We start from the raw sequence: 22,384 nt of genomic DNA on the forward strand, positions 1-22,384 counted from the left end.
TTTCATGGTGAATTTGTCCTGACTTTTACTTCCTGCATTCACACATCACCTCACCCTGACTTGCAAACATTTTATTAGCAGGACTAGCAGGGAGTGGTCCGAAAAATGTGTGATATTTTCAGGAGTGAAGTGCTCATGGGAAAAAAGCTTTAGTCACTGTGAAGCTTATGATGCAATAATGGAAAATGTTTGGCACGGTTTTATTTTTTTGAGAGCCACATCATGTTTTAGTAAATATTAACATTTTATTAAGCAGTCTTTATAGTTAATTTTATTTTTTTAAAGATCAAATGAATATATGATATGGTAATTCATGAGGTATCATATGAGGTCCAATATGCTGATAGTGGTTTCTGGACACAGCTTATTTCCTATTTTCTCCCCTCACCTTAGGCTCAGCTATGTTAACAACTGCAAGCTATTATTTCATTCTAGCATGCAGACATGGCAGTAGTATTATCATTTGATTTTAACCTCAAATAAAGAAAAATATTAAGTATATTATTCAAGAAAATGTTGAATGGATTTGTCTACTTTCAGTGTTTCAGGTGGTGGTCATGCTGCTGTATCTCACTGTGTTACTGGGACTCTACGTGATACCCCTCTACATCACCTCCCCCTGCATAATGGATCCCAGCTCCCTTAAACAACGCCCTGATGTCATTGGCCACCAGGGAGCCCCCATGGTGAGTCAGCTGACCTCTTATCGTCCACTTCCAGTGCAGGAATATGAGTCATTTCAAAGGAACTGTATTACATATTCTTCAAACTCATCTTAGTTCCAAAGAGGGTTCAATCACTCACTACAGCAAGGTCTGTGCCTCTCAGAAAATGAAGCCTTCAAAACAGGGTGTCTAAGGCCACTTGTGTCCAATGTGGAGGAGGTACAGGAAGAGCTGTGCCGCCTTCATAGATATCCGTCTATCTAGTTCAAAAGTCAATCTTCTTCCCAGTGCACTTCTGGTATTTATGACCCTGTTTTTGTACAGCTGAAATAAACATAACTATAAAAAGCTTGTAGCTCTTACAGCTTGAAGTACAGCTGATATATTTCCTGCAGAAAATAAAGACTTACACCTGACAAAGACAAAGGCACTGGAGCTTCATGGGTAAGAAAAACAAATGAAAGACTGTTATGATCATACTCACTGCTGTCTCCTCAGCTTTTAATTACACAATCATATTTCAGACTCACTCCATGACAGAGCCTGTTAGGGCCTGCTTGTTAAGTAAGCATCAGAATGTCATATAAGGATATGATTTCTGCAAACCACAGTGTGCTTTTTATATTTGATTAATGCTCTGGTAATAATGATATTGCTTTTACATGGTACCTGCAGATGATTTATGAACTTGGCATAAGATTCGGTTCATGATTGTGCAACACTTTGAGGGAAAGGAAGGTGAATACAGATGAAGTCACTCACATGTTTCAAAACAAACTGATGAAAGTGCTTTCGTGAAATTAATCAATCCGCACTGTGGACTCCAAACTGAGGAGTATCTCTGTGAGAAACTCGACAGGGAAAAACACATGACTTGATTCCATTTCCCAGAAGGACTCTCTATTGATGACAGCATTATCTACATCATGTTGTTCCCAGTCATTGGTCCACAACATCCCATAGGAGACAGCTTTCCTAGTTAGTCATTTTGAACAATTGAGTGGGTATTGATTAAAACCTTGACCAAGATAGTTAGAGAGCAGTGCACAAGTGTTGCTTGTTTTCATTTAACAACAGTCTTTTGAGAACAGAAGGGGGATTGTTTACTCATATGTGATGTTTTCTTTTTACTTTGTCACATAACTTACTAAATGTTCAACAAACACATCTGACCTTGTGATTTTGCGGTAACTCTTCCAGTTAAAACACCAGTTATTTTTACATGTAATAGTGCGTGCAGGCGGGCGTAAGTGCCCAACCTGTAGGAACAAAAGTATGACTAACACTTCTCCACTGGGAGCTGCCCTGTATTGGATTACTTACTGGTGTGAAGACTTGGAAGACTTGCCTTTCTTGATTGATTGAAAAAGCTATTATCTGCCATTCTGACTCCATTCAGACCAAAAGATGCCTCATTAGATCTCTAATAATCTGTGTCTGTGTGTCTCCAGCTTGCTCCTGAGAACACGCTATGGTCCTTCCAGCGAGCTCTGCAGATGAACGTCACTGGGTTTGAGGCTGATGTTACTATCAGGTATTCACACACACACACACACACACACACACACACACACAGCTACACACACAATCAATACAAAAGGATGACTAAACCAAATGCTTAAAAGGTTACGTAGTGTATGCTTAGATTCTGCCTTTCTGTTTGGATTGTTTTAGTAGGTTAAAAAAATGTGTTTATTAAAAAAATCTTTATATGAGCCACAGCACCACATGTGCGGCTTTTTGTCCACTATATGTACTATATCTTAACTATTCTTCAAACATGAAAAATTGTAAACAAACTCATACTTGGGATACTCCACCAGTCACAGGACAAAGCATTACTCAGTGATGCGACAACAGATTAGTCTATCAGCAAGCAGTGGATAGAGGCTTCATATCAACAACATAATATGAGCTGACAAGCTTAGAGAGACACACTTGGAGGAAGAAAGAGGAAACGGGGAGGGTGGTGAATGGTAAAGTGGCCACGGTATATGATGGATAGAGGGTATACATGTCCACTCATGCATGTGCAGGATGAGATTTGTTTTTCTGCTGCAGGAGGAACATTCGTGGGTGTGGGCCTTATTTTGTATTATAGTGGAGTATGACATAATTTCCAATTATTCCTGCATCTTAGAGAGCAACAGGTTTTTTTTTTTTCTGATTTAACGACCACTTTTTATGTTAGTGCGTGTGTAAGGGTGTAAGTGTGGATGTGAATGTGGGTGTAGGTGTGAGTGTATTGTGTGTATACAACTAGAGTTTGTGAGTGCGGTTGGTGCCGGCCGCTGACAGGTGAGCTCCTGACTGTGCTGAGTAATTAGACTTGACGACAGCCAGAGCGTCAGTGAGACTCCACTCCTGCAGCAGACCGGACACAAACACCCACACACACACACACACACACACACACTGCGCACACACTAACAGAAATGCAATTACATGGACAAACATGACTTCAAAAACTCACACGAGTACATTTAAACGTAGAACTAACACATGCTGGAAAAACATCCTTGCAATGCAGTCACTAGGAAGGAGATAGTCTACATACATAAAACACACACACTCACTCCTAAAAAACACACATAGTTCACCAATGTATTTGTATGAACTTCCTACTCCAGATTTCGCAACTTTATTATTCACCATTTTAATATTTTTACTGTAAAACTGATTATGATGATTTTATGCACATTATATAAAATGTTTTTTTTTTTTTTTTTATCATTAGTGAGGATGGAGTCCCTTTCCTCTTGCACGACCGCACCCTGCAGAGGACCACTGATGTACAGAAGGTTTTCCCAGACAGACAGATGATTGATGCCTCCTTCTTCAACTGGACAGACCTGCAGCAGCTCAACACAGGACAGTGGTTTCTCAAGGTAGGTCTTGTTTATTGATGAGGACAATATGAGGATATTTTTAGCTCTGTGATGTGTGATAAAGGTCATTAGTCCTCTGAGTCACAAGTGCTCCTCCCCCGGTTTTAACCAAATACAAGGGTCCATTGAAGCTTTCAGATGATAATGTCCTGTATGCAGAATGGATCAGGGTGAACTACTGCTTCAAAATAATTTACATTTTTAATCAACATGAAGCACTAAGTAATTGGCCAAATTCGGATGAAAATGTTGTTACAGAAAAAAATCTATGAGCATTGTCTGGAAATTATGCTAGTTCTGGTTTTCCTCAATTTGGCTAATTTATTCATCCACCTTTTCTTTAACAATGGAGGAGTGATGATGTGCTGTGCTGCCATGCACAGTTATACTTCAGAACTTTCAGAGTACACTGAAGTATTTGCTTACTTCTTTTATACTCATTTATAATCTTAATATCTAATTGTATACATGTGTGTTGTTGTTGGTTATTATACAGCCCAAATTGACTCATGTCTGTTATGCCTCTGCTTTATCAGTAACCTCTATTGTTTCCTCCATGCTCCCTGACTTTTTAAATTGCATAAGCTCATACTGACGCTGAAGATTGCATTCCGAGAGCAGCCTTCGTACTCTTAAGTGTTATGACCACAGAAGTCAGATTTCTTTTATGCACAAACTTTTCTAAATGTATCTTAGTCATATTATTACATTGGCAAAGCCAAGGTTTAGTCAGAACATTAAATTCAATCACATAGCCTACAGGAGAATCAGATAATCCAATCATGTTAGTCTTTAACTTTGAGAAGGAGCGAGGGAGTAATGATACAGCATGCAATGGGCGAAATAAAACTATTTACTACGAATAAAGCTATCATTATTTACCTTAGCCATTATCCAAACACTACATAAAGCTTGGACTGATGCATTTATGAAAAGATACTACCACTAGCATGAAAGTATTTCATGTTCTTGACTGGTTTTAAGAACTGGTAGGATATGTAGCAGCAGGAATTGTATCACCATGCAGAAATAGTGCAACGGTAAACATGAAATTCAAGTTACCAACACCTGTAATCATCATCCTCATGTTGTCTGGTCCTTGTGTTTCATTCAGGGTGACCCATTCTGGACAGTGAACACAATGTCCCCCCATGAGAGGTTTCTGATTACCAACCAGAGTTTGTGCAGCCTGGAGCAGCTTCTAAAACTGGCTTCCTATCACAACACCACAGTGGTGTTTAGGCTGAAGAGACCTCCTCAAGAGCACCCCTGCTATCACAGCTGGATCAATGATACACTGCAGGCTGTGCAGCAATCTGGCATTCCTCATAGCCTGGTGAGTATATTGAAAATGAATGCTTTGTTTAGCTCTTAGTCCCAGTGTGTACAGTGTTTGGTCCTGACCCCTCCTTTAAAATGTAAAATAACAAAGTAATTAAAATATTCATTTCGCTATTTCACGCTTTAGGCGATTAATGGTCCCCTACTTCTTTTCAAAATGTTCAAAGCCTGTCGCTTAAAAGATACAAAGTATCAATTAGATAAAATAAATTATAGTTCTGTGTATTGTGCTGCGTGTAGGTCATGTGGACTCCAAAAGAAGACAGAGCAATGATAAATCAGCTGGCGCCTGGCCTGATCCAGACCTCACTGGAGAAACTAAGTCCTCAAAGTCTGGATCACTCTGGCATCAGCAGGCTGTTGCTCAGATACAACCAGACCAGCACACAGGAAATCAGGTAGGGCTATATATACACACACACACACACACACACACACACACACACACACACACACACACACACACACACACACACACACACACACACACTAAGCTCATGTGTTGGCACCTTAGCATAAAGATTAATTTTCGAAGACCTTCCTGAATGTGTGATTACTTTCAGAGACTTCTCCCAGAGCAATATCAACCTCACCCTCTACACAGTCAACGAGCCCTGGCTGTACTCTGTGCTCTGGTGCAGTGGGGTGTCATCAGTCTCCTCAGAGGCCCCACAAATCCTTAATAAGGTGCCTTACCCCATCTGGCTCATGGTAAGCATCTAGGAGCTTTCTCTTTCTCTTGATTTTTCCTCACCTCTCACTTTAATATCAAGCTGTTTGCAGGACTTTTTTATTTGGCCTTCTTCATAGATCAGCTTTTGTTTCCCACTCTCCCTTTTCTTTAACATCAGTCTCTCAAGTATCCTCCCCTATCTACAAGCCTGGAAAAGATTGAGTTTTTAAAAACAGGTTAAAAAAGTCTAAATTGGCTATAGATTGAATCAGTGTGGATGAGATTAGATGACAGCCTGTCTCCTCTCCTTCAACCAAATCTCCTCTACCTGACTGAACTAGATTATCTTTCAACTGAGCCCCACTAGTCTGTGTATGTCCTGTTATACACATGCTCGCCTCTTTATATTCCAACACTTCAATGAAGTCCCAGCACAGTAGACAGATGTGCGTTATCTCCCAGCACATTCTTCATTCAGCTTTTTAGTTCAGGTGTCTCTTGAAACCTCCACTGATGTTGCTTCTCTTATATCAGCTGCATGCCAGCCTGCTCTCCCTGCCTGTCCCACCAGATGGGAACTCTCCATGGCAACATGTGGATGTAGCATGGCCCCCCTGCTGTGGTTTAGGGAGTTTGGGCATCTGCAGATCTGTGTCTTAGAATTGTGGAACGAAGCCAAGTCAAATCTTCCGTTGAGTGTTGCTAAGGCCAGTGGAAGTCAGTAAATATCCTCAGGACATCCAATTTTCTTGTGCAAGATTCCTGTTCTGTTTTAATTTGTAAGACTATGTTAAAGGTTGTGTTAAAGATACTCCCTGTCAAATACAACACATATTTATAAATACTCTAAATTGCTGTTTTATCAAGGTAAATTAGCTTAATGTTGTATTTTTTAGCAGATTAAGTATTTTTTTTCTTTGTTGCTCACAAGAGGATTATTGACATGCAGCGCCACCCAGTGGTGGACCCAGACCGTGATCTGTTGAAGGTGGAAAACTTGAACCTACTGACTGTCTCTCTGTGTGTGTGCTCATGTGTTTCCAGAGACCAGATGAATACTGCCTGATGTGGGTGTCTGCAGACCTCATCTCCTTTGCTGTAGTCATAGGAATATTCTTTTTCCAAAAGTAAGTCCTTCTGTGATACAACCAATCATCATAGTGAGTTCTCACACAAGAATGAAGTTAACCTCTGTGTTTCTGCTTCTGTATGAAGAGGAAAGTATATTATACTTGATTAGATTATAAAATATGACTGTTTACTGTTTTAAAACAACCCTACTTAAATACCGACAAGCATTAGAATATTACTGTCAACAATAACGTATTATACACAATGCGATTAAGGTCTGAAATTGACTTGCTTTTTAATTGCGTGCTATTTTGTCCCTTTCAGCCTGCTGTAGTTTAGTTGCTGAGGCATTTTCCTGCTGATGCAACACTTTTGAGTAGAAAATTTCACTTAAAAAAAACTCTTAAACGGCTCACAACGTGTCAGACATAATGACATTTTTATCACCTTGTATTTCAGTATTACCATTTCAAGTTTGTGCTAACACCTACGAGCTAAGCATACAGGTGCAGGTAATGCGACTGATGTCAGCAGATGACACAAAAGCCAACAGAGTACTATTTTGGAGTTTGTCAATATATTTGGATAAAACTAAATCAAAGAAGTTAACTGCAGTGCTTTCTGGCTAGCACTGACTGCCTTAATTTGATATCTAATTCGAGACATAGGTAAAAATTGACTTAAAAAATGTTGTGAAATGCAAAATAACTGGAATTTTAAACATGCAATTAAAAGTGTGATTAAGCACAATTAACCATTAAAATTCAATCATTGATTGAGATTGAAAAAAATGATATTCAACAGCCCTACAGATAACACGAGCAGCTAAATGTTATATATCTCACTTCATTTAGAAGTGAGATATATATAAAATCTCTGTCTGAAGCACTAAAATAACAGTTCATCCATATAAATGCAGCTCCTTCTGTTATTGTCATTAAATGATTTAACCATAATGAACTTCAAAGGTAAGGCTCAAAAGAACACATATTCATTTATTCCCTGAATTGATTGATGTCATAAGCTGCTAGGATGTATTCAGCTGTTATCTCCCCTTGCACCTCAGTGTCGTTACAAATCAATGACAAGCAGAGAAAATGTGTGACCATGTCTCTCCTGTACGACTTCTCCTTTGTCGGGGAGTGTGGTTTTGTTGATTCTCTGCTGGAGAGTGTAGTTTTGATTATTCCTGTGACACCTCCAGAGACAGATGGAGCTCCCTCCTGTTGTCTGTGGTATCTGGAAGGCAGTGATCTCTGCTTGTTATGGTCCTGCCTGGGTTTGCTCTGCTTAACTGAGCTTCAGTAGCTTCTGCCAGCTTCTAAACTGACCTCTCTTGTCTCCCGCCTTCTTTTGTCCTTTTTTGTCCTTCTGCCTCTTCCTCGTCCTCTCTTCTCTGCCTGACGTGCATGCTCTCCTCCTCTGCTGCATTCTGGCATCTTCTCTCAGCTATCACATGATCAGGTAACTGGGTCACCTCTTGGGAACCAAAGTCTTCTCCTCTTTCACCCTCTTTGTCTTTCACAACCTTTATCAGCCATCCTTTTGATCATTGAATTCTTTTGTCTCCTCCATCCTATGACACGGTATGACATCAATCTCCATCCACGTTTCTATCCACCTTACTTTATACTGTCTTTATTTCCTCTATCTCACTTCTCTGTGATGTACGTGAATCTGTGTACTGCTCTGCTGCCACTTTACTGGTGAGAGTGGCGCTCAGGTCTTTATTCCTGTCCTTGTGAACTCCATAAAAGAAATGCTTTTCACCCACAGAGCACAATCCTCACTGCTGAGTCCACAAATCAGTTCAAACTTGTCATGTTATCCATCTCATTAAGGCAAATGACTAAGCGTCTGAAATGAACTACGGCTGTGCGTTCATCAGGGGAAGTGCCTCAGTGTTGGCTGTGGTTGCTGCTGCCGATGAAGTAAAAGCTTGCTTGGTTGCATTTCTGTGTCCAAATGCCTTCCTGCATTAGTTGCAGTTCATTGTGACAAATGATCTTCAGTTAATTAAATTGAAGCAGAAACTGTTTGGATGCTGTTTCAACACAGGGAAAGAATTCCTGTGAAATGACTGATAACCAACGCCCAGTCCGGGAATTTTTCCTCTTAAGCTACCGATGAATATTGATTATTAAACAAGTCTTTTACAATAACATGGTGGACATTTTCCAATACCTTATAAGCTATAAAAAATTCCAGCACTGATTGAATCACCCAAGTGCTTGCCTTCTCAAAGAGGATCTGACTTGACCGTGTGCATATTTAGAGCAGAGGCAGCAGTATTAGGTGACACTTTTGCTTCTAACAGACATGTCTAACTAAAATATGACCCCACAGGTATCGTATGAGTGGTATGCACAGCTACAATCCTGAACAGATCATGCTGAGTGCTGCAGTCAGGAGGTCCAGCAGAGACCTCAATGTGATGAAGGAGAAACTCATCTTCTCTGGTAAGACCCTCACGCTGAAAGAGAGACACGTCTTTGTTTGTTACACTGAGATGTTTTGTCGTGGCTTCCTTGTCACATATTTGGGCTCCTGAACTCTTTGGTCAATACATTTCAATTTGCTGATTTAATAATAATAATACAAAGTTAACTTACTTACAGGTAGGTTTTAAGCTTGTATGAGTTTCAGGTTCCCAGCTAGCATGTCACTCCATCCCAGCATGCACCTCTGAGCGTCTGTGAATGTTCTCGCCTCTTCCTGTCTCCCTTATTGAAGGTCAACCCCAGTAGCAGCCTGTGTGATGTGCACCACCTCCTGTTCATGCTACCACCTGTGTGACTTCTCCCTTTATTCCATGCATTCATTGCATCCCTGGTTGCCTGCCACTTCTGTCTACTGTGCCCTTCTTCCCTTCATTCATCCATCCATTCATCCGTTCCTTCATGCACCAAACCTCCCCCATAATTCTCTCGCTGGAGACAAGGTCATGTGTTCGGGAGTTTAAACCCGCCCCTATCTGTCTTAGACAGCCTCTAGTGCAGGGGGTAAAGGTGAGTCCAATCAGTGACAACTTTTTAATCAGTTTTTCATTCATTCTTTTTCAGTATTCCCCTCGTTTACTACTGTTTGATGACTTCTCTTATATCTTTGACCTCTGCAGAAAGTGTTCTTGCAAACTGCTATGCATTGAAAATGATGACCTTACATGACACTGAATTTTGTTTTTTCTTATCATTTGGCGCCCTCCAGAGGTTGGAAATGGTGTTGAAAGTGCTGAGGATCTGTATGCAGATAATGGCTACGACTACTACACCAATCAGGGCATAAGCCACTGACTGGGACTCATCTTTGTGAATCTGCTGTAGCGAGGAGGAGACTACAACACGTTGTGTTTGAATCAATCCTTCCTAGTCAGTAAGAGGTCTGTCCTCCTCTTTCCTGCTGGTTAACTGATGGACTGCAGAACGCGATGGAGGAAAAAACACCCAGTCGCTTCTTGTAACTCTGTAAATAGTTTAACTTCTTGCTTGTCAGACAAACTGTATAATACACAGGAATAAATGCACTTTTTATGAATAGGATTCAACAAATCAGTGGCCTCCTCTCTCATGTCTAAATGTTAGAGAGGCTCATGTGAGTTACCAATGCCTGCTTCTTTGTAAAGATGTGTTTCCAGATTGTTTTGAGCTGATTCAGTGGAGCAGTTCTTTGTTTTTAACTAATGTACATGATGTTATTGTCTTAACGGATACATTTCTTTTTTAAAGGCTCTTTTAAAGGGTTTATTGCTTTATGAAACTATTACATTAACAGTTCATTATGCTCTTGCCTTCTGTCAACACTCAGCTGTGCTGTTGTTCACAAAAGATATATCATTATTTATATTTAAAGAAAAACCTAAAAAGTCAAATAAGCAGTTTACAAAAGTCCTGCCTTCTATTCCTCGAGAAAACTTCACATGGTGCATGAAGATTGTTTTACTACTTTGATAGAGGTTGAATGGCCCCATTTCCCTACTTTTGACCAGGGCATATAACAGTAATGATCATATCAACTTGTGTGAGTGTGTGAGTGTGTGAGTGTGTGTGTGTGTGAGCTGGGCTCCCAGTGCAACCAGAAGAACTGGTGGAAATGGTCTTAGGACATTTGTGCAGTCTTTTACGGTTAATGTGAATGTGTTTGGATCGTTTGCCTTTATTAAAGACGTGTATAATGTATTATGTGTAAACTTGGCTGGTATATATTTTTAACCTTGTGTGCAGTGCTATAATAGGTGTTATAGTACATAAAAGGGGAACCAAGATAACACAGCCAACTAAGAATTTGAACTATGTGACAGTTCTAAACTGTTTATTATGATAGCAATAGTTAGGTCAAGATGGAAGTCATGACACTTCCATGTCAGCCTCTGAACTGCTGTTAAGTCTGTGGTATATTAGTATAAACATACACGATGCATCTAAATGTTGGTTGCTGAAACTGAATGCTGATTGGTAACTGAAGTGGGTGCTTAATGTGAAATAAAGCTCTTGGCTTATTGAAGGGACGCTACAGGTATTACAACAGGCAGCACAGGATCAAGAGCTTGATGTTGCCTTTTGTGTTTTTTTTTCTCATCTTATGGTATTATAGTGTGCCTCAGAAGTCAACAGTTAAAAGCTTCTATTACTGGAGTTTTGTGTATTGTTTTGATAGCTTTCTTTTCCTCCATTTATTAATAATACATTTCAAAACAGGGAAAAAAATGCAAGTTAAAACCAGAGTATCGCAGGTCGTTCCCAGCACCAGGAAGATCTCGCTAAATGTATGGAGCATGAGATGAACTTTGTCAAGACGACACGGATGTGCATGACCCACAAAATGGATTATGTTTGACAGGACTTCAATAAAGCAACGATGGAGAAGATGACAAGTTGAGTTTTATTTGACTGAAAGGTGAAACCTGTGTCTTGACTCTTAATGTGTGTGGATAGAAAAATAGATCCTAATCATAGAGTTGATGTTCCCCCTGTTTCAACAGAGGTCAATAAATGATCTGTACAGTAAAAGGAAAACAACTTTGCATCATATTTAATAAAGGCTTTGTGACACAGAAACGACCGATTCAAATTTCACAGACTAAAAGAACTTGAAATAAATGAACATGTGACAAACAATAAGTTAAGATACTTTTTGAAAGGAATGTAGGCAGCTTAAGTTTCCAGTTTTATGTTTTTTTTTTCTTTCATCTTCCTCATCATCAGGTACACAAGGTACCAGAAAGTAATGCTTTGGTCCTTCTGAAAGATCACCAGGGTCTACTCCTCTACCTATAGTAGCAAAAAAGCAAATACTTCACTCTGATGTGCAACAAAAAAAAAATTAGCTGGTTGGAAAGTGTGAGACATGATCTTTTAAATAGAATATGCTGTATTAAAAAAAAAAAAAAAGGATAAGTTGGCCAACAAGAGGAAATTCTCAAAGTGCAGCACTGTGCGTCACTCCTCTTTCACTGACAGCTAATGCAATCTTTACTTCTTCAAATGGGTTGCATTATATTTGAAGTAGTTCCAACAAGTGAGTCGTCTGTTTCGAAGTGACCTCTTTTAAATGATTTGTGAATGATGGCGTATTCTCAATGACATCTTCCATTTGAAGCTATAAAGTCTGTGACTTTATGCAGAGCCTTACATCAGCTCTCTGAAACTTCAGTTCCAACAATATAGAAGCTTTTCATCACAGACATAAGTGCACTGTATGCAAACATTTGATGGAAAGATGTAAAAATGTGTTAAAGGCCTACAAAACACACACTATCTCTCCATCTTACACACACACACACACACACACACACACACACACACACACACACACACACACACACACACACACACACACACACACACACACACACACACACACACACACACACACACACACACACACACACACACACAGGTTACATGGGAATAAATAAATAAATAGATGAGGCTGCTCTGGCAAGTCTTTAAGTACTTTGAAAATAAATGTCTGCTCCCTGATTTGAACATCATTAGAGGATCTAACATGAGTGAGCATCAAATGAAGCTGATTGTGTCAGTAGATAAGTGAGAAAGAACCCTTTCGCACGCATCTCGAGGTTAACAAATCAGCGTGTGTGCAAAAGAGTAGCTTTCAATTTCAGAACAGGTTTGTACACTCTCACAGATGGTCTCTGTGCACACGAGACAAAAAAGAATGTGAGCATGTTAGAAATGCATAACAGTCAAACTGGTCTGCTTCAGTTACCCTCAGGATCAAAGAAGATAACCATGAAATGGTTACGGTAAGTCTGTGAGGCATCCCTTTTACTGGAATAAATAACTCTGACAAAGATTAGAGGAAGTTTGTCTTGCGTAAGTGTCTGTTTGGGATTTCTATGGCGCTCACTTGTAAAGGCCAGGAGCCGCCCATGATCCCTGCCTGGATGGCCACACCTGTAACCACAGCCAGGTCAGGGTCTACTGATGTGTTCGGCTCTTTCCCGAAGTACTCGCTGATCAGCCTCCTAATCCGGGGTATCCTGGTGGACCCTCCAACCAGAACAATCTCATCAACCTCCTCCTTCTCCAGGTGGCCCTCGGACAACACCGTCTCGATGGGTGCCAAGATTTTCTGGAAGAGATCCTCGTTGAGCTCTTCGAAGAGCTCGCGAGTTATCACAGACTGGAAGAGAACCAGAGAAGGGGGAGAACCCTCGGATGAGCCAGAGCTGTCATGGGTGTGAAGGTGCAGAGGCACCCTGATGGTGGTATCAGGCTGAAGGGTGAGGTTGAGCTTGGCTGCTTCGACAGCTTGTCTGAGACGGTGAATGTCTTCTTTCAGAGTGGGTGGGATGCCAAACTCCTGTCGTACGCGCTCTGTGGTGTACTGGAGCAATCTCTGGCTGAAGTCTTGACCTCCCAGCTTGTTATTCCCTGCAGAAACACATTACAGGACCACTCAAGTTTAAGCCACTGATTCCTGCAGGATCAAAATGACTTATGTGAACTAATAATATTCATTATTTAGTTTTATTGCGTGTTAAACTTCTTATTTGTTTGAGAAGTTCCAAATAACAAAGGTCAAATTACACCTCCCTATTTTCAAAACAAATATCAGACACCTCTCATATTCAGATAAAAGTTCTAACAACATATTTTAGGCTGTTCCATCCCCTTAAATCATGAATACAGGAAAACAAAAAAAATATTCAAGCCTTTAATTGGGACTGAAGTGGTTAAACACATTACCTGCCATGGCTCTGGTGAGAAACATGCCTCCCTGTTTGTTGAGTAAAGACACATCCAGGGTTCCTCCCCCGAGGTCCACCACCAGCACGTTGAACACATCCACCTTGTGCAGACCGTAGGCCATCGCTGCAGCTGTGGGCTCATTGATCACACGCAGGATCTCCAAGCCTACAAGACAACAGGGGGGATATAATCTTAACAACTAGATATATTTGCAATGCAGTGTGTGCATGTATATTACAAGCCAAGCTAGTTTGTAGGATTATAAAGGATCTTAGTTGGAATACAGTGTACATCTAGAAACCATTTGTGCACATTTTGTTACCTTTTGTACATGGTTTCTGTAAATGTTCAGCAAACAAACACACAGCCAGATGAGGTGAGACTATCCATAAAAAACTAAATTGAAGTAATTAAAGTTTTGTGCAGGGTTTTTGCTACCTTATCTTTGCTGATTTAAGCTGCTGTAACAGTACTATTCCCCACAATCTATCTACCTACCTGCCTACAAATGAAGATTACAAGCAGCAATCATCCCAAGTAATCCTTATGTGTAACTTTGTCTAATGAGGTGCTCAGAAAATCCAAAGTCCCCTTAATAAAAATAGTATTAAAACTGACCAGCGAGATTGGCCGCCCTGACAGTGAAGTTCCTCTGTCTCTCGTCAAATTCAGCAGGCACTGATATGACAGCTTTCTGAATCGGCACATTGAGCTGTCTCTCTGCCATCTTCTTCAATTTCAGAAGCAGCCTGGAGCCAATGAACTCTGGGGTCACAGTGAAGGTGCTGTTGGTGGAGATGGAAAACTCTGCACTTCCATTGTTGTTAATCACCTGAAGGAGAGGTAGAGAAATAGTGCAAATGAGAGGACACATCTATAAACATGAGTTGGATAACATCTTTAGTGTTATTTAATTTAAGTTGAGCTGGGCAGTGCTAGCCAATGACAACAATGTCAGAAAATTAAATTACTGATGCTGTTAAAGCTGCTGTTGGTAGTCACAGAGTAAACATCTGTTCAGAGAGAGGGATTTGGAATGTCAACACTATCCCTCCCAACCAGATTTCTTGTTAGCCCCCCAACCAAGATCGGCGTGTGCAGTCATGATAGTGCCAGACTCATAACCAACCGCAGGATGTAGTAGGGGGCTGCCCCTTAACCAATCAGGACAGATGATTGGAGATTAGCTATGATTGGTCCGTCATAACGGGAACGAGGGGAATAATAACATTGCTTGAAACAAAAGCAGCTGAAAACGCAGAGATTTCACAATAGTCTCAAATTACTGTACTTACTGATGAGTACAGATGAGTGTTATGACCTTTTCTCCAAACCCAGCAGAAAAAAACTTACATTTTTTACACCATTCCTACCAACAGCAGCTTTAATATGTGATGACTGTGAAGGTGTGTGATCTACACTTCTATTTGGCTGGATTTGTCAGTCTGTATAAAAGATTCCAAATGGGAAATAACAAATTTCACCAGTATAAACTCTGCAACAACACAGCATATGTTAGTGCACAGTCAGGGGGATCAGTCCCAGCATTACCCACCTTAAATGGGTACCGAGCACTCTCCTGCTCCAACACCTCAGCCTCAAACACCTTCCCTATGAACCTCTTGGCGTCATAGATAGTGTTTTGAGGGTTGCTGTCGGCCAGGTCCACGGCTTCGTGTCCAGCCAGCACCGCAGTGGTGGTAAACGAGACGGCGCTGGGGATGCTTCTCCTCCCCTCTTCATCTGCTATAACCTCCACATCCCCGACGCCCGGGTGGAAGACAGCCACAGAGCAGAAGGTGGTGCCCAGGTCCAGGCCGATCACTTTAGGTTTGGGTGGTGGTAGGTACTGTTGGCCCAGATAACCAGCCAGAAACAGGGCCAGGATCACCGAACCTGAGGCATGGGAACAACACGCGTATCACAGGTGGCTCACACAGCATCTTACACCGGTTATTTATCATACTGGAAAAAGAGTCAGCTTACCAATCATGGAAATCTCTCCAGACATTGTCCCGGAATGTTTCAGAGTCACACAACACTTTCAATTTCCCAAAATGTCGATTCAATACTATTTAAATTATGTTTAGCTCTGACAACTGGATGATGTGATATAGGAAGTTTTCAGAGCACCAACAAAATACACGTCAACTCTGCGTGGCGACCGTTGAATGCTGGGTAATGTAGTTCTTACACCCTTTGTAATGGACATTTTTTAGGTCAAACGTTGACTTTGAACTACATTTCCCATCACGGTTAGCGAAATTGAAACGTAGAACGTAGGCTTTTGACGAAACGAGATTTTCAGCCAATCAGAAAGAGCCAGGGAGCCAGCGACTCAGCAGCACATAACCATAGACCGTGGATGTGGTCGATTTTGGCCCTACACTTTACTTCCCCTTTCTTTTTATCAGCTTTTCTTTCTCAGCTTTGTCTATCCATTCTGAAATGAAATAGCCTATATTGATAACAAAACTATTCTATTTATTAAATGAATATATATAGTTATAACATAAATAATGTTCTAAATAAACCTTTATAACATAAATCTAGGAGTCCTGTTTAATCAAGATTTATCCTTCAACTCTCAAATTCAGCAAATCTCAAAATCAGCCTATTTTCACTTGCACAATATTTCTAAAATTAGACACTTCCTATCTCAGAGCGATGCAGAAAAACTAGTCCAAGCATTTGTTACCTCCAGGTTAGATTACTGTAACTCCCTCTTATCAGGCTGCCCCAATAAGTCTCTAAAGACTCTTCAGCTTGTTCAAAACGCCGCTGCTCGAGTATCTTCACTGGCTCCCAATAAAATGTAGAATAGAATTTAAAATCCTTCTTCTAACCTACAAAGCCCTTAAAAATCCGGCACCCTCATATCTTAAAGAGCTCATAGTGCCCTATTACCCCTCTAGAACACTACGCTCCAAACATGCAGGCTTGCTAGTTACACCTAAAATCTCTAAAAGTAGTATGGGAGGTAGAACCTGCAGTTACCAGGCCCCTCTCCTTTGGAATCATCTACCAGTCAGGGTCCGGGAGGCAGACACCCTCTCCACTTTTAAGAGTAGGCTTAAAACTTTCCTTTTTGATAAAGCTTATAGTTAAAGCTGGCTCAGGCTTGGACCAGCTTTTGTTATGCTGCTATAGGCCTAGACTGCCGGGGGAACTGGCGCACTGACACACTGGGATCCTAGCTCACCTCCTTCCCCCCAACCCCTTCATCACTTACTTTAACTCTCCCTGTCCCATTAAAGTTACTAACCATAGACCTTTCTGGAGTCCCTGAGCTCCATTGTCTCGTAGATTCCTTTGAGCTGCCGTAGACGTCCTCCTGCTGCGGACGTTCTGGACTCCAGCTGATACGGACGTGCTGGACTCCAGTGGCAACAGCTTCTACTACTCGTCTCATCACTATCACCTCTCTCTCTTACTCCCCTCTATCTGTCTTTCCAGACCCAACTCAGTCAAGGCATGATGGCTGTCTAACATGAGTCTGGTTCTGCCTGAGGTTTCTGCCTGTTAAAAGGAAGTTTTTCCTCACCACTGTAACTAGCTAAATACTGCGATGTGCAATGCTCATGATGGATTAAGGTGGGGTCAGACTGAGTCTTACCCTGTCTTGAAGTTGGGTCTCTGTTCATAATTTGACATAGAGTGGTCTAGACCTCCTATGTTTGTAAAAGCGTCTTGAGATAACGTTTGTTGTGATTTGGCGATATATAAATAAAGATTGATTGATTGATTGATTGATTGATTGATTGATTGATTGATTGATTGATTGATTGATTGATTGATTGATTGATAATCATACATATAAATTATTTATATGTTGATAAAGCTTAAATGTTTTATACATTCGATGAAAGGATATAAAAGCTGCAGTTGGTAGGTTTGGGGTAAAAAACAAAAACTACTTATTTTGTGCTGTGTTCGGAAAAAAAGTCATAACACCCATCAACACCCATCAATAAATTAGGTATTTTAAAATGATGGCGAGATCTCTTTGTTTTCCTCTGCCTCTTTACCCAGCAATTTATAAGTTCCAACCACTTCCATCAAGTCTGACCAATCAGAGCCACTCTCCTGATTGGTCCTCCTACATTGTCCTGATTGAGCATGCGCTACGATCTGTTTGTAGGCAGGGCTTACAGTAGCAGAGAGGGGGGAGATGGATGTACCGAGAGGTAAATCTGATGTGGAGGGGTAGTGTTGACATTTAAATTATCTCTCCCTGAATTGATGTTTATTCCAGGACTACCAACAGCAGCTTTAAGGCACAAAGAACATAGCTTTTATGTTAGACACATACGACTGACCACTCATAGATGATATTGATCATTCCGTCCTGACAAAGTTTTCATTCTTTTAGTTTATTTACAAAAAGCTGTGAAAACAGATGGATGATTTATTTTCTCATGAATGCATACAAAGGCTGTTTTTACACATATACAATCATCCAGACTCTCACATTCAGAAGATAGATGACACATTTGCTTGTTTTTTCTTTTTTTTCTGTACAATATGTAGACAAGATTTGATAATGCATTGCTCAAATCGTGACTCTATATTTTCCATAAACAAGTTCACAGAGATCCCTTTAATCAGAGCAAAAACAAACAAAACACGAGATGTTGAATCAAGCATGGGTTTAAAGAAAAGGGTCAACGTGATGCAGATGTGATAAATAAAGGCTTAATATGGCAAAAGAGTGAAATACACAAAATGGGAAAAATACAAGTGACATTTAATAACTGAAATATCACTTTCAAAAACGTGAAAAGTCCAGATGCCATAACTTATAACTTGATTATTTTCTTGATAAAGTGACAAATGAAAAGGGTGACAGTAATAATACCAGTCATTCACACATTAAGAATCCACAGTTTCTGTGATGGGTTCTGTTTCCTCTTTGCTGTCTGAACATTCAGATGGGATGAAGCAGCCTGAGTCTCTGGGACAGTCGCTATCTTCCTCCTGTGGACTGTGGGAGGATTTGTGTTCTTCACCCTCTATGACGTCAGCCCCTGCAGCAACAAACCAAATGGAATAAAATATTACAACTTCCTGTTGCCAACCATATCGGAGACATTGTTATCCATACCGAGTACGGAGAGTGGAAACCAACCCACATTTAAATGAGGGTTTTTTTTTGGCGGAAACATGTTTTTTTTTATCTGATTGCTATTGCACGATACATTTGCAAGATTAAAGGTTGTCACTGTTGAAATCACAGTAAAAACAGCACCATGTTTTGATGGATAACTGCTGGTGGTCAACAATCACAACTGTCTGTGGTAATATTTTAGTAAGTTGCTCCTTCTGTTAGTATAACATCTCTCTGACCTCATTTTCCCTTTCAGAGGACAAAATATTCCACCTTTCTTTAATATTTTGACTCCACTTGTGGGAGCTGCAAATCCTACAGTCCAGACTGCCAAACCACTAACCTAATGGAGTTGATTAAATTCCTGGCATCTAGTGGGAGTCAATAAGCTTTGCAGGATTGGTACTGCCATCTGTTTAGTCATGCTGTCGCCACAACAGAAGTAGTACAGTGTCCTTTTATTTGCAGTGCACACAATGGCGATAAAATATCAAAATAATGAATGCAACTGACAAGATGCTGCTCCCACTTCACACTGACAAGTTGTTTTGTTTTCATTCCTGCAAGGATCTGAGATGATCAGCCTTCTGCTTTAAGACATCCGATTACAGAAACACCTTCTGCCCCATGTAGCACTTTCTGTCTGAGTAACAGGAAGTCACAGATAAGCTTCTCTTACACACAAGATGCAGCTACTGTGTTGTACAAATGTTTCCGAATATACCTGGTATTCTACATGAATAAGATCTAAGTTATTATATATATATTATTATATATTATGTTAAGCCCTGGCAGGTATGTTATAAAATAACTGCCAAAGTTAGTGAGTGACAATGCCCTTAATTCAATTAGAAGTAACAAAGCTATATTGTGTTGAATGGTCATTCCTGATTGGCTAAACAAAATCAGATATTGCAGCACATTTAAGCGGATCTTTTTGCTGACACCGATCAATGCAGAAAAATGATCTGTTGAGTACTAGTGTTTGAAAGCTGGAAGGCAATAACACCAGATATACAGTTGTGCTCATACGTTTACATACCCTTGCAGAATTTGTGATTTTTTTGGCCATTTTTCAGAGAATATGAATGATAAGATAACAACTTTTTTTTCACTCTTGGTTAGTGGTTGAGTGAAGCAAAATTTTATCAAACACCTGTGTTTACTCTTTTTATATCCTAAAGACAACAGAAGCTACCCAAGAAACCATAAATTCTGCCGGGGTATTTAAACTTATGAGCACAACTGTAGGTATTGGCACGGAGTTGTATTAAAGACAAGTCATTTTATCAGTTTGTCATCAATCCTTAGTCATTACTTGAAGTGTTCCTCACCTTCTGTGTAGCGGCATTCAGCAGCAGCTAGAAGTCGCAGTCTGTGCTCTGGGTCTTTTACATTTAGCTCAATTAGGTGTTTCTCCTTTAAGTGTAGCAGGTCTTCCACTGTCTGATAGCCATTTAGCAGCAAGGCAGAAGCATACTCCTGTAACAACAAGAACCAACATCTTCAACACACATTGCATACTGAGTAAAAACTCCAGTGGCATACATATTCAGCTTTCATCTGTACACATCAAGTTTCAGATCATATATTGCAAACAATGTTTACTATTGGAGTCAACAGAGACTTAAGAAATGTAGGATACTTTGCCTGTATGTATCTTGGATCATGAAAGTTCAGCAACATTTACGGCTGGTACGATACTCATTAAAATCTTAAATTAATTGTGCAGCATTGACACAGCCTGTGTACATCATGTTAGATGCAAAAAAGAGGAGTCAACCAAATACTTTTCCCTGTAGTGATTGTTTGACACTCCTCCCTCAATACTGAAACCAGTAAGCATTCCCAGGTGGGTAAACCCCCTCCTCACCTCCAGATTCAGTCGCTCCAGTAACTCCAGCAATGTTTTAGGCCGAGGTCTTCTGCAAAGCTTCTGTTGTCTGACTTTAGGAGCCTCTTGTTCTTCCTCTTTATCCACCAAAATGTCCACATAGATGAACTTGAAGTTGCCCACTTTGTTGTTTAGCATGCCTGTCCAGATTCCCATTGGCGGCTTACTAATGATATTGATGATGTCACCAACCTAAAGAAAAAAATACAGTGAATGGTTTTTACATCATGGAGATAACGCTGATATGCAAATGTGCTTATTATGTTTTGTTCGCTTGGAATTCGCATTACCTTCCTCTACATGACAGAATCATGATGAGTCAAAGGGATCATTTGCATGAAGCTCTAAGAATGGTGTACAGTGTTGTTTCTCACCTTGAGTTTGAGGGAATCTGTGTCATACGGGCTTGGAACAAAGTCTGTGTGGACGCGAGCTCTGCCAGAGAACTGTCCCTGATAGGAGCCATCCTCTTCCAGTCTCAGACTGTCCCTCTGACCAGATCCATTGGATTCACTGGTTACACCACCTGAACCCGCAAACACAACAACAATGTAGTTACACTGTTGTGGACTCCCACATCTTTTTTTGTGGGTTCACACATTAATCAAAATGAGGGATAAAAAACAATCCAGCTCCCTTTGCTATAGGCTGAATACGTAGGTACTTACTAGAGGAGCTCTGGCCGCTGTAGAGACTTTCTAAGGAGTTGCTCGTCTTTGCAGAGTTTTTCTCAGCTGGAGTGCTGCTCTCCGTCTCTGCCTCTGGATCTTTGTCAATGTCATCACCCTGTGTGGAAAAAGACGTATTGTCATCAATCATCGATGAAATACCTGAAAGCAAATGTTGCTTAAGTTGTCCAGTAAATTCATAGTAAGTTAAAAATCCACCCCTGAATGGGAACTTTGGATGGTGACGTGGGCTGTGAAGGTTTCAAGGTGACTCATTTTATCTCTCCATCTCTGTTTCAGTAATACACAGACTGCAGCAAGACTTTTTCAGATGGAGGCCACAGTGAAGCGCATCACTTAAAAACTGCAGCAGCGTGGTGTTTAAGGATGTGGGTTTACAAGAAGATGAAAGTGATAAGACTCTTGAGAAAAACAGGTTTGCTCTGAATGTGAGTGACGTTGATTGGTGACAAGTCTGGACTGTTGTTGCTGAAAGAGGGAAATTGTTTGATCATTTGTTCTCACACTTTGTTTGATTTATGATCACAAAGCCAGTATCTTTACCCTTGGATAAATTATTTGTCGGCATGAATGAATAAAAGTACTATCCCATCTACCTGATAATAACAGAGCTGTGTTTGTGTGTGTATGTGTGTGTGTGTGCCTGTGTCCAGGGACTTACCGTCTCCTCTGAAAAAGACTTGGCATGTTTTTTGCCCATTTTTCTGCGCATGGTCAGTGAGATTGCCTTCATCTTCTTCCCAATTCCAGCTGATTTATTTGGTTCTGAACTCTCACATTCTTCTGTAAGCTGTGTGGAGAAGACATATTCAGTACATGAACTGTAACACATAGATTATTAAGAC

At 40.5% G+C, this 22,384-nt stretch overlaps 3 protein-coding genes across 3 annotated transcripts in view; 1 reads left to right on the top strand and 2 right to left on the bottom strand.

Moving 5' to 3' along the window:
* gdpd5b (glycerophosphodiester phosphodiesterase domain containing 5b) overlaps window positions 1-11,505 on the top strand; it is a 48,409-nt gene extending 36,904 nt beyond the window's left edge. Inside the window, exons 8-17 of the mRNA XM_034700948.1 lie at window positions 541-686; window positions 2,117-2,199; window positions 3,403-3,553; window positions 4,668-4,889; window positions 5,135-5,292; window positions 5,458-5,605; window positions 6,612-6,694; window positions 8,985-9,097; window positions 9,372-9,646; window positions 9,846-11,505. Of these exons, the coding sequence (XP_034556839.1) occupies window positions 541-686; window positions 2,117-2,199; window positions 3,403-3,553; window positions 4,668-4,889; window positions 5,135-5,292; window positions 5,458-5,605; window positions 6,612-6,694; window positions 8,985-9,097; window positions 9,372-9,385 (1,118 nt within the window). The 3' untranslated portion in view covers window positions 9,386-9,646; window positions 9,846-11,505. The remainder of the gene's footprint in view (window positions 1-540; window positions 687-2,116; window positions 2,200-3,402; window positions 3,554-4,667; window positions 4,890-5,134; window positions 5,293-5,457; window positions 5,606-6,611; window positions 6,695-8,984; window positions 9,098-9,371; window positions 9,647-9,845) is intronic.
* hspa13 (heat shock protein 70 family, member 13) lies at window positions 11,498-16,025 on the bottom strand. Its single transcript, XM_034700950.1, has 5 exons — window positions 15,836-16,025; window positions 15,405-15,745; window positions 14,468-14,681; window positions 13,847-14,014; window positions 11,498-13,531 (listed from the first exon to the last, which is right to left on the bottom strand). Exons 1-5 carry the CDS (start codon window positions 15,858-15,860, stop codon window positions 12,951-12,953), a joined length of 1,329 nt encoding a protein of 442 aa, XP_034556841.1. The 5' UTR covers window positions 15,861-16,025; the 3' UTR covers window positions 11,498-12,950.
* Window positions 16,026-18,198: 2,173 nt separating this feature from the next.
* samsn1a (SAM domain, SH3 domain and nuclear localisation signals 1a) overlaps window positions 18,199-22,384 on the bottom strand; it is a 35,835-nt gene continuing 31,649 nt past the window's right edge. Inside the window, exons 10-15 of the mRNA XM_034701490.1 lie at window positions 22,201-22,329; window positions 21,519-21,636; window positions 21,225-21,376; window positions 20,830-21,042; window positions 20,291-20,438; window positions 18,199-18,876 (exon numbers count right to left, since the gene is read on the bottom strand). Of these exons, the coding sequence (XP_034557381.1) occupies window positions 18,722-18,876; window positions 20,291-20,438; window positions 20,830-21,042; window positions 21,225-21,376; window positions 21,519-21,636; window positions 22,201-22,329 (915 nt within the window). The 3' untranslated portion in view covers window positions 18,199-18,721. The remainder of the gene's footprint in view (window positions 18,877-20,290; window positions 20,439-20,829; window positions 21,043-21,224; window positions 21,377-21,518; window positions 21,637-22,200; window positions 22,330-22,384) is intronic.

This window comes from Notolabrus celidotus, chromosome 14 (assembly GCF_009762535.1).
Source record: "Notolabrus celidotus isolate fNotCel1 chromosome 14, fNotCel1.pri, whole genome shotgun sequence".
Lineage (NCBI taxonomy): Eukaryota > Metazoa > Chordata > Actinopteri > Labriformes > Labridae > Notolabrus > Notolabrus celidotus.

What these genes read in the sequence shown, in the direction of transcription:
- hspa13 (XM_034700950.1), bottom strand. Translation starts at nt 15,860, where the DNA reads ATGTCTGGAGAGATTTCCATGATTG. An exon ending in GTGCTCGGTACCCATTTAAG is followed by an intron (nt 14,682 to 15,404) that starts GTGGGTAATGCT and finishes CCTCTCCTTCAG; the next exon opens with GTGATTAACAACAATGGAAG. An exon ending in TCTCACCAGAGCCATGGCAG is followed by an intron (nt 13,532 to 13,846) that starts GTAATGTGTTTA and finishes GTGTTTCTGCAG; the next exon opens with GGAATAACAAGCTGGGAGGT.